The following is a 13,667-nucleotide window of genomic DNA, read 5'->3' on the forward strand; positions in this document are numbered from 1 at the left end:
TGTCAATGTTCTCAGGGGTTTGAACAAGTAAACTTTCACCCATGACCATGAGAGGAACGTGAGACTCTGTATTGTATCTGCAGGGAAACCGACATGTTTGACAAAGACTTCCAACAGTCATAAAGACATAAATGTGTATTTACTGGCAGTGATGCAAGGCAAGTACAAAGGTCTGTGGGCCAGTGGTTCCCAGCCTTTTGTAGTCAGATGGATCCCCAGAGTCCTTTCAGATTAAATTAACACAAACTGTCATGTTCCAAGCATGCTCATTTCAATTTCATAAAGTGGATATTAACTGTGTAAAAGTGGATATTGTTACAATGTTTTTTCTTACAATTGACATGTTATTTGTAAGGACACTTTGTTTACATTCTCATTACACTCAGTTGGAAGTTTCAACCATTTATCCCATTACTTTTAGCTATTTTATATTGCCATTACGTTTATGTTGCTATTTCAATAACTTATCCATTACTTTTAGCTATTTCAGACATTTAGCCATTATGTTTCGCAAAAAATGTCAGCCATCTTGCTTGCGGTTACTTTAAAGCTATCTAATTAATCAGCCATTTATCCATGACATTTTAGATATTTCAATCATTTAGTTAAGAATATTAGCAATTTATTCATTGCTTTTAAGTATTTCAACCTCACTTTTAGTTATTTCAACCAACTAGCTGGTTCCTATATCAACCATGTATCCATAGCCTAAGTTTAGCCAACTATTTCAACCATTTAGCCGTTACTTTTAGCTATTAGCCGTTTCAATTTCTCTGCTCGCTTGCTTAAAGTTTCCTCACACTCTTACACTTGGTGTTCAGGTGTTGTAGCTAACAATGACTGGTTATTTTTTGCATTTATATATGTTTTCAAATCAAATCTTCCAACTGGAGAACTGCCACCTGGGGAACAAATCCACAACGACGTAGTCTCCTGTGAATGTGAGTATTTTTGTGTCTGCATGGATCAAAGACTTTATTTTTGAGTGTATGTGAGTAAATGGTTGTACACACATGCACGTATATATGCCCTGTATGTGAAGAGTACAAGTAGATTACTTTGAGCTCAAATGGGCCAGGGACACATGACCACCTAATAAGAAGGAGCTAAGCAGGTATAGGGGGCTACGAGCTGCTGAGTCATGATAAGGAGCGACAAAGATAGAGACGCGACTCTCGGTCACCTGGTGACGGTGAATCACTCTGTGAAACAATGTCTGTAGATGTTTTCAAGTGCCTATGATGAAGAAAGATGCTGAATTTTTGGTACACTCAACTCCACTGACCACCTGGACCAATCTCCTTGACTCTTTGTGTACATTCAACCTCGGTTACGTACACAATCCTTCGTCAGCGCAGCATTAGGCAGCTATTTGTGGAGCTGCTTGGCTTTGAGCTGCGTGTTAACACCGAGCCCACGTACCATTCATACGCCTGACATAGCAACTTCTCTCTCCCACAGAGATTACACACACACCAGCATAACCACCAGTACCAACGCCAGATCACAGTCTACTTCAGGCTGAGGTCGTTTGCAGCTGGGCCACCAGTAATTCAATTCATGACATGCTTTTTATTGGGTTCATAGATTAAAAAGCACTTCAAATTCAAATAAAACCCTGCAATGGCGGGGCGTAACCCAAACATTCTGCATTTTCACAATAGGATGCTTGCATAAGTAAAGTGGTCCAATATGAAAGACGAAATGCAAAGTTAGAATGCAAAGTAGGTTTGAGTTTCGGTGACGTTGTGAATGCAGACAAAAAAGTAAACCTGTGAAGAGTCACATACACAAGCTGTGTACCTATGTGTGTGTCAGTGTGTGTGTGTGGGTGGGTGCGGAGCAGTAAATGGTGTACCTGACAGCAGTCACATAGCCAGTCTGGCAACAGGATGACCAGTCTGAGCCATGACACACAGTCTCCCCATGATCCAGACTTGAGGAAATACCGCATTCAGCTGGCAAATGCCAATGAGTGTGTATGTTTGTGTGAATGAGTGAGAGAGAGGTGGAGAGAGCAGGAGAGGGGAAGGCATGCCACTGTATACAGCATCTAGAGCAGCTGCAAATTATGCCAAAGATCAGTTAGCATCAAGATTAGCCCATTTCTGTAGTATGCTATAGTGTGCTTTTTTTAAAAATGTTTGTTGGTAGTTAGTGTACAAATAGTCAAACTTGCAGCAATAATTTCTGCAGCCAGGAAGTGTACTCATGTGTAGAAAGAAGCAGGAAGAAATTATTCATAACATTAGTGCACATGTCAAAAAATGCATAGGATTCTGTTTACTGACTGGCTGCAGGTATTCTTTGGCAGTAATTTGTTAAACTATCCCCAACTTTTAGTTTGGCCCCACTTCGCCAAGCTTGGAGCGGCCCGCCACAGCTTTCCATTGACATTGCACGTCAGCCTGCGGCGGGCCTTCTCCGCAGCAATAGCAGCAGTTGAGCAAAATGCTCACTGCTTTGGAAAAGGCATTTGCAAAGCAGGAAGCAGTAAAAGTAGCAGCTCATTTGCATCTGTAAAGTGCAATTTCACAGTAACATCCTGAATGCACACAGTCACTCAGGATTTACCTGATAAGGGGCGTGCTTCTTATAGCGTGCGACTCGTGAATCTTGTGAATGGGTGAGATAGTGAAGACCGGAGTGCCAGGACACGCTGTGTACACTGCAGACTAACTCCATAAAAGGAAAAACGATAAGGGCGGACGGAATATGAATTGACACAATGGCACAATGAAAATAAGCAAACAACACACACTGTATATGATCCAGGAGTTAATTTATTGGTCCAGCAGATGCAAAATCAACTGTATAACATACTGTCCTCTCATGCATATTCCTTCAGATTAAAACAAGGGGCCTCTCGCTCCAAGCATCCAAAACTACATGAAAATAAATAATTAAATAAAACAGTTTTTACAAAAAACAAATTTTCAAGTATCTCAAGCAGAAATGTTAACAAAAGTGTTACCGAGAGAGGCGAGCAGCAGCTTCGTTCTCAACAGATCGGCCTTCCATTAGTACAAAAATACTTCTACGTGCGCATTTTCATTAAAAGACTCCCGAGGAAGTCATGTCCTATGCAGTTATATTGTATGTACAATCACATTTACAAAGATATTATTAACAGCACATGTTGTTATAACAAAAATATAGGTGCTTACATTTGTGCGTAGCATGGCAGCAAAGAGGACATCAAGGGAAAGGAACTTGAAGATTAAGAACACGGCATGCACCGTAGCGTCGAAACTACACACTGAAAAATAAATATTGAAACTGTGAAAAGTGAAATATCGACGTGATATGTGGAATTATTAGGTGAAACGTGGTGGCCATTCTCGATTCCAAGAGAAATGGCAAGAGAAGCGGCGTCAGGCTTGCAAAACAAGCACTACAGGCACTCTACGGCAAAAAACACCTTCATCACCGTGACATAAACAAAAAAAAATACAAATTCATCCCCGTTGTGCAAAATAATCGCTTATTTTATAGTGTCAAATGAAGGATTAAATAATATCGCTCTTCTTTTAAAAAGAACAGTGCTTCTGAAGAAGTGCCAAAGAGTTTACAATGTAAACTAAAATCAATATCCTTTTTTAAAAAACATTTTTAAATCAACTGTGCAATCATAAGTTGAAAAAAAAAAAGGAGGGGCTGAAAGATTTAACCTCGCCGTGAGGGTTGGTCTTTGGTCTCTGCAAATAGCAAACCAGTAGAAACTGGTTTCCCAGAGAGCCATCTGAGCTGTGAGCTGTAACAGTGATGACTGTCAGTTTAAACGAGTCACAGTTCTCCTTTCAGTCTGAATACATTATACATGTTATGTTAAAGGTTTCCCAGAAAACACAGAAAGAAAATGTCTGACAATGGCAAGAAATTGAAACTTGCTTCGTAGTGACATGTCTTTGAACAGAAACACCTGATAGGACAGTAATTCAACAATCATGATCCTTTTTGAGTAATAAAAAGTACGGTTACTTGTGTCCTTGATTGCCAAAATGTCAAATTTACAGAAAAGAATTTGAAAAATAACTTCCTTTTAACTCTTCCTTGTCGTTTCATGTTCAGTGAGCCTTCGTCAGCGATCCACTTTCCGGCCTTTTAGAGCCACGTGATAACCTCGGTGCAATTTTATTGGCAGGGCTGCAGGACGTCACGGAGGCCAGACGAGTTTCTCCTCAGGTTCTGAAAGCACACAAAAAACAAAACAAAACAAAAAAACACGTTAAGGCTTTAGACGTCTTCTGTATTTGGCCGCCAGAGATTCAACAACAACAACACAGAAGAGTGAATGATACTCTCATGTAGTGTGATCCTTAAACCGCAAGTTACATCACCTGTGTTTTCTATGGCTCGGATTCCTCAGATATTTTGAGAGGGTGTGAAAACTGCCACTGAGTTCATGAGTATGTGAACAGGTTGCTGTGGCTGAGTGTGTGTGTGTGTGTGTGTGTGTGTACAGAGTTGATCCTTAGGTGATTAGGAGGGAAGCTGACAAGATCCTCACACACCCAACAGCGTTATTCATGCGGATCCACTGTGCCAGCAAAACTAGCACAGACACACAGTTTCATGTGGGCTAATCAATGCACACTGCATGTTCATCTAACTGCCAACATGAGAACTTATATTTGGTTCACTATGGTAGACTCATTTTTGATAAACACAATGTCACTATCACAAGAAATAAAAAAAGTGAATTTTGGTAGATATTTAGTAGCAGTCAACAGCTGCTCTATACACATATTTGATTAGAACAAAACAAGCGCATATTGGAAGCTAGCTTTAGCATGCTACATTTGTGTCTTTGTTAAATAAGCCTGATGTCTATTTTTTTAGGCTATAATCCAATAGTTTGACCGTCCTAAAAACGTCTTTGTTATCCATCACAAATAACACATTGTGTTTGATATAACCAACAATACTTTTAATTTAGCTTCTGAATATTGTCCGTTTGTTCACACCATCGTGGTTTTACTGTTAACATATTTGACTAGCATGTCTAGCAGCAGCTAGCTTTAGCCTGTTACATTTGAGTCTTTGCTAAATGAGCCTGCTGGCTGGTTAGTTAATAGTTTCATTCAAAAACTCCTCTTGTTTAGTATAAACTAGAGTTAATGTGCCACAGTAATCTGGTTTAGTCTGGTTGGCAGATATTCATCTGAAGTTATTAGCGTCAGATGAGAACTACAGTATGAAGCAACTGCAAAGGCTCTACGGTGCGTTTACCTTTGAAAGACTAAGAGTGAAACCACTTTCAGATATTGGAGGATGGTTCGTCTTTAAGCGGGACAACAATGGGCCAAAAATAAACCAAAAAACAGAGACAAGAACAGGAAAGTCAGCATGAGTCAGCGTAGTACAACAAGACGATTAGGGTGACGACAACAATGACGACGGCTGCAGGAATCACAGGAATGTAAGCTGGGAAGTGAGGGTTCCCCGTGAACAAATAGAGCAGGAACAATGAGTGGAAACAGCACAGCTACTCCTAAAAACTATGTTCCAGTGACTCAGAATCTGGAACACTACAGATTTACTGGAAGGGCATGTTCTGGCAAAAACAAAAGTCAGTCATGTGAGTGAATATTTCTTTACGTAATTTAACATTTAGTGTGAAAAAACAAACTGACTTTTTTTTTTGCTGTTCACTAGGTAAGTCAGAGAAAATAAATGTCAGCAGTGAAAACTGTGTAAAAGAAGATAAAGCGACAGGAAGAGAGTGGGGGGGATGAGATAAGTAAACAAACAAACAAAAAAACAGCGAGAAAGCCAGAGAGACGTACTAGAAGTGAGCGAATACTTACAGGCAAACTTTGCCCAGCCAGCGCTGTAAGGTGCAGAGGAGAAGGCAGCAGAGCAAAAGAGGACAGGAAACAAGTGAGTGAACATGCATGCAGAGAGGAAACAGATGAAGGAATGTTTTTTTTAGCGTTTTGAGACGTTCTAAATGCTGTTCGGAAGGTTTTCCATCCTGATAAAAAGAGAATTCTCCGTAGAAACGTGAACCTCTTGGCCTTTTTGGGCATCAGCTTCTGGTGACTTGAGTCTAAATAATTTGGTTCCGGCTTTAAGAAACCCATATCAGTTAAACCCTAGTGACTCCAAATATGTAATGCTATGAAATTAAATGAAAGTGTGTTTGTGCGCGTGCTTATAAGAAAGCTACCTGTCCAGCCAGGGCGAGAGGGAGGTGTGAGGGGCTGCAGAGCGCCAGCGAGGCAACGGATGGCGGCAGCTCCTGGATCGGAGCCTCGTCTAGGTCGTCGATGCGAGGCTTCTTGATGTTTGACTCGGGGCTGGTCAGAGGAGTCACACTGTTCCGCCTGATCAAGGTGCCAGGACCCCTCCTCACCTCCTGCAGGGTCGGAAATATTAAGACGCTTAGTGATGTTCGGAAGTACTGTAGATAAAAGGAGAGCAAATGATTGTGCAGTTGTGGGTTGTTTTATTTAAATAGCTATCGATCTCCAAGAACACAAAGGTGGCCCCAGCTGTATCCAGTTCTTTACAACTTTTGTTTCTGTTGTAATGAACCGTCACCCACAATAGTTACACATGACATTGACTTCAGTTCTGTGTGGACGAGAAGAACATTTCCAGTAATCAGTTCATCAAGCATTACCTCCGGCCTGTCTCTGTGGGTGTTCACAGCCTCCACATTCAGAGAGATGGACTCCACCTTGCACCCATAGGCGACCGGGGTGAGCTTCAGCACTGTGTGGAGGGGACACTTCAGGTAGGGCATCTCCTCTGGAACAAAGGAAGAAGAGGGAAAAAGAGAGACGTGAACACAGGGGCATCCGATTGGAGTATCATAAATCTTTTTCTTTTTTTCGATAGTGACACAGAACCAGAGGGCTTATAGGGACTTGTAGTACCCACCTGCACTCTTATCCAGGAAGTAGGCCAGCAGGCAGCGCATGACGGCCTGGTGGCAGATCACCAGGACGTTCTCTTGCCTCTCCAGGTCCATGATGACCGGCTCCACCCGCTGGACCAGGTCCTGGTAGGACTGCAATCAGGATCAGGAGGGTGGGGTTGTTAATTATTGTCACTTTGTTTGATCTTAGTTATATGAAATACCTCGGAAGTAGGGTTGAGTTCTTATATCTAAAATTAAATAAATGCCAGTGGTGGTAGACTGTGTGTTTACCTCTCCTGCAGGGTAGCGATAGTAGTATTTGTCTTCATCTCTCAAAGCAAACTCCTCCGGGAATTTCTCTTTCATCTCGTCATACGTCATCTCTTCACACATCCCCTAAAAAGAACAAAGAAGAAGTATGTTATTCAGTTTAGGCAACAACTTACGTAGTTGTGTGATGCGGCGCAAAAGTGCGCGCTAGTGCAATACTCACAGCGTCTATCTCGTTGAGAGCCTTCCACTGTTCGTACGGGACTCCCAGGTGCTCTGCGGTCTGGATGCTGCGACACAGCTGGCTGGTCCAAACCTTCAGATCCGTCAGCTGCTGCTCCTCCACAAACCGAGCCAGGGCAGATGAAAACTACAGCGAGGAGGGAACAGTATTCAGCACCTGAAGTTTGGTTCGTTGATGATCTATTTCACGGTTCTGTCTGCGGCTGCTCGTACCTGCTTGCCCCGCGGCGAGAGGCCTGCGTCACCGCCCAGCCGCCCCTCCAGGTTGTCGGTGCTCTCTCCATGCCGACACAGGTAGATGGTGCGGGGCTGGACGTGGATGTTCATCAGGTAGTAGACGATCTTACTCTGGATGTGATCCTGGATTTGGTTGACGAGGAAACGCCGACCCACATCTATCACCTGGATGAAGGAGCGATCCCTGGAGGACGGACAGGATGTGGTGAGCGAGTTTGTATTGGATATCACAGACGTCCCAACAAAAACCCATGCTGATCATTTACCTGTCGTGCTGATCGGGGTCCAGAGGTTGGTAGCTGGTTTTGTAGCATTCAATTCTCCTCTGGAAATCCAACATGGCATCCGTCTGGTTGCAGTCCCGGTAGTCAGGGCATGACACCTTCACTTCCTGCGCAGGGAGGAAGATTGTCAGACGGCAAAAAACACGCCTCATCCCAGAGAGTTATAATCACTTCATGTCATTTCAAACAGCGCCGGGGTCCATTGTGACGTCTCAGCACGACTCACCATGATGTTCGACGCAATGACGCTGGGATCGTCACACACGGACTCAATGAAAAAGATCTGGGCACAGAAAGGAAAGTGGTTGAAAGTTGCCGCAGTGTCGATGATGTCATGCCTTGACTCCTCAGGTCGCCATAGCTACACTTACCTTGAAGTCGTTCTCATTGCCGAACTGGAGGATCATGTCTCGCCTCTCCCTTGTCGTGTTTGTGGCATCGAAGACCTGAAAAGGGACACGATGCCGATGGGTTTTCATCTGGACAAACTTTTTTTGTAAAAAGCGGAAGATGCATGATGGGAAACTCACCGCTACTTGGCCTCCCTCGTCTTTCAAATAGGACCTGACGTCCCTCAAGGCTGCTAAGGCACATTGTCTAAAGAGAGAGACAGCAATTTTCATTTTGCGTTATCAATAAAGAATAAACAGTAGATTACTGTTATTATGCACGTGTGTTTGTTTTATGTGTTGAACTCACTGCCTGATTTTAACGGCACACTCGTTATCAGGCTTGAAGAAGTCATAAGAGCTGTAGTTCTTGACCGCCTCCCTGCGGTACTCCCCCACGTTAAAGACTAAAACACACACAGAAGAAGAAGAAGCAACAACAAGCATGAACACGATGTCCTGGAGGCAACAATGTGACTCGATGCTGCCGGGCAAAACACTCCATGTGTTGCGCTACCTTTGGTGGGCATGCCGATCCAGTTGAGGTAGCGGGTGAGTTTCTTGGACATGTATGTCTTGCCTCGAGCCGGAAGACCCACCATTACGATGACGCTGGGGGGGTTGGCGAAGTGCGGGGCGCCAGCCGCTGCGGAGAAGGATGGGCAAGGGGAGGGAATGCGTTAGGACAACTTACAGTCAACACCTTTCTCAACAAGTCAGAGAAGGAGCAGAAGAAAGCAAGTACAGAAACATCTTGAATTTACATCTTGTGCTCTGCAACCTGAGAGGGCCCGTAAACCCGGCTACTGGTGAGCTGGCGCTAATAGCAGCTGCTCGCCAAGAGCCACAAACCTGCCCGAACTCATTTAGTCAAAACAACCTCTGCACCTCAGCTGTAATCTCTATTCATCTCCATGCTGACCCCCTCCCAGCGGGCACGTGGCCGTCTGCTGTCACCTTTCACTTCCACCTCACTGCACGTATGACCCAGATTTGCATGGATGAACGGGCTTGCAACGACCCAGAATTAGTTTTTACAAGACTGAATCGCCCAACCCCGTGAGGCCCGTGGGAGATTGTATATCATATGATATGTGGCGGCAGGTTGCTTCATATTGCCTTGGATTCACAAAGCGGGTGGCTGGGCGGAGGAATGCAGGGCGTCGATACCACGTGGAAAATATGTGCTGTGTGTCGTTGAAATTGCGAGTAAGCTACTGTAGATTGTCACATTTCCTCAGCTTCAAAGGGTCAGTGATCACTCATCGCCTGATAACGCCCTGGGAGCTAATTGATGCTTGCTAATCCTGTTTGCATAACAAAACAGCCATGTTGCTTAAACTGAAAAACGGATCAGACTCCAAGTCTATCCTCGGACATCTGGTTCATCCTTCTCTTTGCATCAAATGGCCATCATAGCTCTTTTCAACTCTCCTCATTATCGAACTGAGATATCTGAATCAGATCTGAAGCTCATGCGAGGCAGGAGCAGCAGGGGGTCAGTCAGGATCAAGAAGTCCCTTCCGGCTTCCATTTTACCCTCATTACACTCAAATCCTATCGCTGTACAAAATGCAGGACGGTACAAGCTGTAAAGTGATTTTTCTGAACAAAACATCCCTCAACAATAATCTCTCTTCTCTGTGCTCTCTTTGGTATAAACCCGGAAGCAAGGTGGCAGCAGGGTCGCACCATGCACACACGCGCTCTGCCGGCCGACCAATTATAAAACGGTACCGCTTTAAAAGCATCGTCAGACGGAGAGGTTGAGAGGCACCGTGGTAACCATGGTCACCGGAGCTTCGTCATGCTTTTGTTGGAGGGGAGGCTGTGACGTGCCGCGCGTGCTGACGAAGACCGCCAATCAATGAAATGTCAAAAGACCGACTTAGGGACACGTGCACTGATGACTGATATATGACAGCAGAACTATGGCGGCAATATTACAAGGATATTAGAGTGAAAATGTCGAATACATTGGAATTTACTTCTATAGAAACACCAATTGGTCGCTATGTTTGAACCACGGCAGTATAAGTAGCCTATAGCAGTAGTGCTGACCATAGACACACACTTCGTCATTTAAGCTAACCTAGCTATTTAAGTTAGCCATAAGAGACCAAAAAAAGGAGCTGTCCACTGCAAAATATGATTATAAACACTTTAAATCCATATAAAAATATGTATTATTCAGTTTTGCAGGTATAGACAATACCATACACACTAATAATACTGGGAATATAATTATTTAGCAATACTTTATCAGAGAAAACCGGAAGAATATCAGACATTTTATGAGATTTTACCTCTCCGGGGTGCCGGCTTGTCATCCTTGGTGGGCACCCAGATCTTTTGGATCCTGTTCTGGGTCAGCTCTCTGGGCATCCCTTAAGGACTGTGGAGCCGAACAGCACACGAGAACCGAGTCGCTTAGATCCCGGGGGCCAAAAAAAAGGACAGAAAAAGGAGGACGGTGGTTGTTTGAGCAGGAGCCTCGTCCGTTCAGGTCCAATGTCCTGAAGATATTCTCAATGTCTACAGAGCCCGTTGAGCCGGTCTAATCTGCCGGTCTGCGGCACACATCCGCTATTTAACCCCGCCCGGCTGGCCAAGCAACGTGACTGCGGTGACGAAAGCCAAAACACGCGCGCACGCACACATCCATGCATGCACTGATACACAGGCAGCCGCAGCGCCTCTCTGTGGTAGTAAATAACTCTCATAGGATGATAACATGTCATGCAATCTAACGTAGCGTACACGTTATCTGTATTGAGTGTGATAGCGCTTAATTGTTTTTTTGTATTACTAGTAGTAGCCGAAGTAACCTATATTCAACCTATGTTATTATTGAATTGTTAATTGTATTCCTGTTATTGAAATGTATTGATTTGCAAAAAAAAAAAAAATTGTTGATGATTTAATTTTATTCTAAATTGAAAATGTCTCCATACAGTTATCAACAGTTTATTGGAAGTGGCGGTTGTCTGTAACATCACTATTTATGTACACTTTGTCCACGTCTTCCTGTTGCTTCATCATAAGCCCCGCTCTTCAGTCTGAGAGGAAACGTGCAGAGCGTCACATCACCTCACGCTGCCTCTGTCCTCACACTGGGTTCTCCCACTGAGTCTTAATGGGCATGCTAATTTTATATATATATATATATATATATATATATATATATATATATATATATATATATATATATATATATATATATATATATATATATATATATACGTATATATAGCGAGTTGGTATAAATATCCAATACACCACATTTACCAAACATGTTAAAATTCAAGTGTACTGAAGACTTTTGAAGGAAAATGTTGAAGCAGAACCAGACAGTCTTGATAAATCAAATAAAAATATGACATACACTTTCTCTAAAAATGCTCCTAAGGAGCGAATCTTACCATACTTTTATAGTTATAGTTATTTAAACTAACTTAAATCGGTTGTTTTTTTTAAATGTATGTGTGCAGCCCTGTACAGTATCCGGGCTGAGACTAAATATAACAGCTCACTGAGCTTCTGCTGGTTTGCAGTTTCAGCCTGAACACTATGTCACCGGGCTTCAAATGAAGACACACACACACACACACACACACACACACACACAGACCATCTCATCCCACTTTGCAATATTTTTCAAATGCAATATAAAAGATCAAAAACTTTCTGACATTCAGAGAATCCTAAAGGAATAAATCAGTTATTTGCAAGTGCATATGATGCTCATAATTGACTTTATCGGGGCCTCATTCCGTTTAAAAACGTTTTGCTTTTTGTAACCCTTTGTAACCTCTTCAAAAAGTGCATACTGTATAGGCTGAAGATTTGCTCATTAAACTATAAGTGACTTGTACACTTTTCTGTCTACAACAGTAATGTAGTATTCCCTACAGTAGATTGTGCACTGTAAAAAAAGAAAGTATGCAATTTAAAATACTTTTTACAGTGTAGTGAAATTCCTCTGTTGCCTCAGTTTGGACTTGTTCTTGTACTGAACTCTCTCCAACCTTTCCCCCAAAACCTAATGCGTTATGGCACTCCAACTAATATCCTGTTTATTTAACTGGATTTATTCAACAGAGTGACAAACTCTTTCCTGTTGACCACCTGAACAAAGGGCATCCATGTGACAAAAGAGAACAGCAGTATAATAGTGATATCTTGTGCTGAACGTCCCTCTACAACACTAACTATAACTGCAGTTATTTTCTTAAACACATGTAGAACCAGGTCGGGTTATGATGTTTCCACCTTAAGGATTCAGTCGAGTCACAATCTGAAAAGAAAGTGTTTGGGTGGAGAAACTGTGGTTGGGAAACTTTATTTGGTTTGTGTTGTTTGTCCTGATAGTGAGGCTCTTTTGAAACTTTGCATAACAAAGAAAAAGAGTGCGGGAAGGATGAAGTTTATAGGAACAAGCGGTTTCCCTGTTTTAATACAACAAGATTATCCCCTTCCTTTAACTTACAGTAAGCCTCCTATCTTATTGTATTCTAAGGCACATAAAACATTTCACATGTTTTAGATTGTATTTTGTTTCAGGAGGATAACCCTGTCCGTCATGTCCAACTTTCCCTAAAAATAGCTGTGAATCCAAATGGGGCCTGACTGACTACAAGGTAATTAGAATAACAATTGCAATGAAAACACTTGACTAAGTCTTCAGTCTGTATTGAAATGTACTTTGAATGACATCTCTCTGTTCATTGAAAGAAGTTTGTTTATTCCCTGGCTCTCTAATAGCCTAACAGTGAATCATCAGTATCATCATATACAGTTCCCAGTGGTGCAAAGAAACTAGGTTCAACTTCTTATTTTTAGCTACTTTTTTCTCTGCTACGTTTATTTAGCAGCTATAGTCAACAGTTATTTTTCACATAAAAACAAACAAACAAGTATAATACATTGTTTAAGATGTAACCAGTAGTTGTCAGCTGTTCTGCCAGAGTGAACCTCACAGATGGCCTCCTTTAAAACACCTGTTCAAGAACCGAAGAGGTTAAAGTATAATTTCACAATAAAAGAAACGGCTAGGTAAAAGCCCCAAAAAAACAAATGAAAAAAAGTTTCTTCTGTCCTACCACATTCTCACAACCCCTCAGATTTACCATGTGACCATTTTGAAGAGTAACTGCATACAAAGTAGTTAAAACTGCAGTAGCTCCATATTGACGTTTAGCTCGTTATAAATGCATTCAATTTGTTTAGAGAGAACCATCAGCACAGTGGAATAAGGAGGAAGAGATAATCAGAAGGCTGCATCCATGAAATATAAATCCCTGACTTAATGTATTCACTCACTGGATATGTTCACACAACATATCCTGTGAGCCAAACGCATCGTGACCCCTCAAA

General features: G+C 42.4%; 1 protein-coding gene across 2 annotated transcripts; it reads right to left on the bottom strand.

The window, feature by feature from the left end:
• Positions 1–2,765: 2,765 nt before the first annotated feature.
• Positions 2,766–10,861, bottom strand: pfkfb3 (6-phosphofructo-2-kinase/fructose-2,6-biphosphatase 3). 2 transcript variants are annotated; one of them, XM_068716996.1, is made up of 15 exons: positions 10,598–10,861; positions 8,809–8,937; positions 8,602–8,698; positions 8,433–8,499; positions 8,274–8,348; positions 8,129–8,185; positions 7,885–8,009; positions 7,595–7,802; positions 7,362–7,508; positions 7,160–7,264; positions 6,889–7,018; positions 6,629–6,756; positions 6,173–6,361; positions 5,811–5,833; positions 4,202–5,283 (listed from the first exon to the last, which is right to left on the bottom strand). In XM_068716996.1, the coding sequence occupies exons 1-15, from the start codon at positions 10,674–10,676 to the stop codon at positions 5,229–5,231; spliced, it is 1,614 nt and encodes a 537-aa protein (XP_068573097.1). In that variant the 5' UTR covers positions 10,677–10,861; the 3' UTR covers positions 4,202–5,228. The 2 variants fall into 2 exon arrangements, with proteins under 2 accessions (XP_068573096.1, XP_068573097.1); XM_068716995.1 differs by lacking the exons at positions 4,202–5,283; positions 5,811–5,833 and adding an exon at positions 2,766–4,188.
• Positions 10,862–13,667: the final 2,806 nt, after the last annotated feature.

Source organism: Cebidichthys violaceus, unplaced genomic scaffold (genome assembly GCF_023349555.1).
Source record: "Cebidichthys violaceus isolate CVI_PGR_0920_01 unplaced genomic scaffold, fCebVio1.0.p SCAF_21, whole genome shotgun sequence".
NCBI lineage: Eukaryota > Metazoa > Chordata > Actinopteri > Perciformes > Stichaeidae > Cebidichthys > Cebidichthys violaceus.

What these genes read in the sequence shown, in the direction of transcription:
- pfkfb3 (XM_068716996.1), bottom strand. Translation starts at nt 10,676, where the DNA reads ATGCCCAGAGAGCTGACCCAGAACAGGATCCAAAAGATCTGGGTGCCC. An exon ending in TCATTGCGTCGAACATCATG is followed by an intron (nt 8,010 to 8,128) that starts GTGAGTCGTGCT and finishes CTCCCTGCGCAG; the next exon opens with GAAGTGAAGGTGTCATGCCC. An exon ending in CTCTCGCCCTGGCTGGACAG is followed by an intron (nt 5,834 to 6,172) that starts GTAGCTTTCTTA and finishes TGCACCTTACAG; the next exon opens with CGCTGGCTGGGCAAAGTTTG.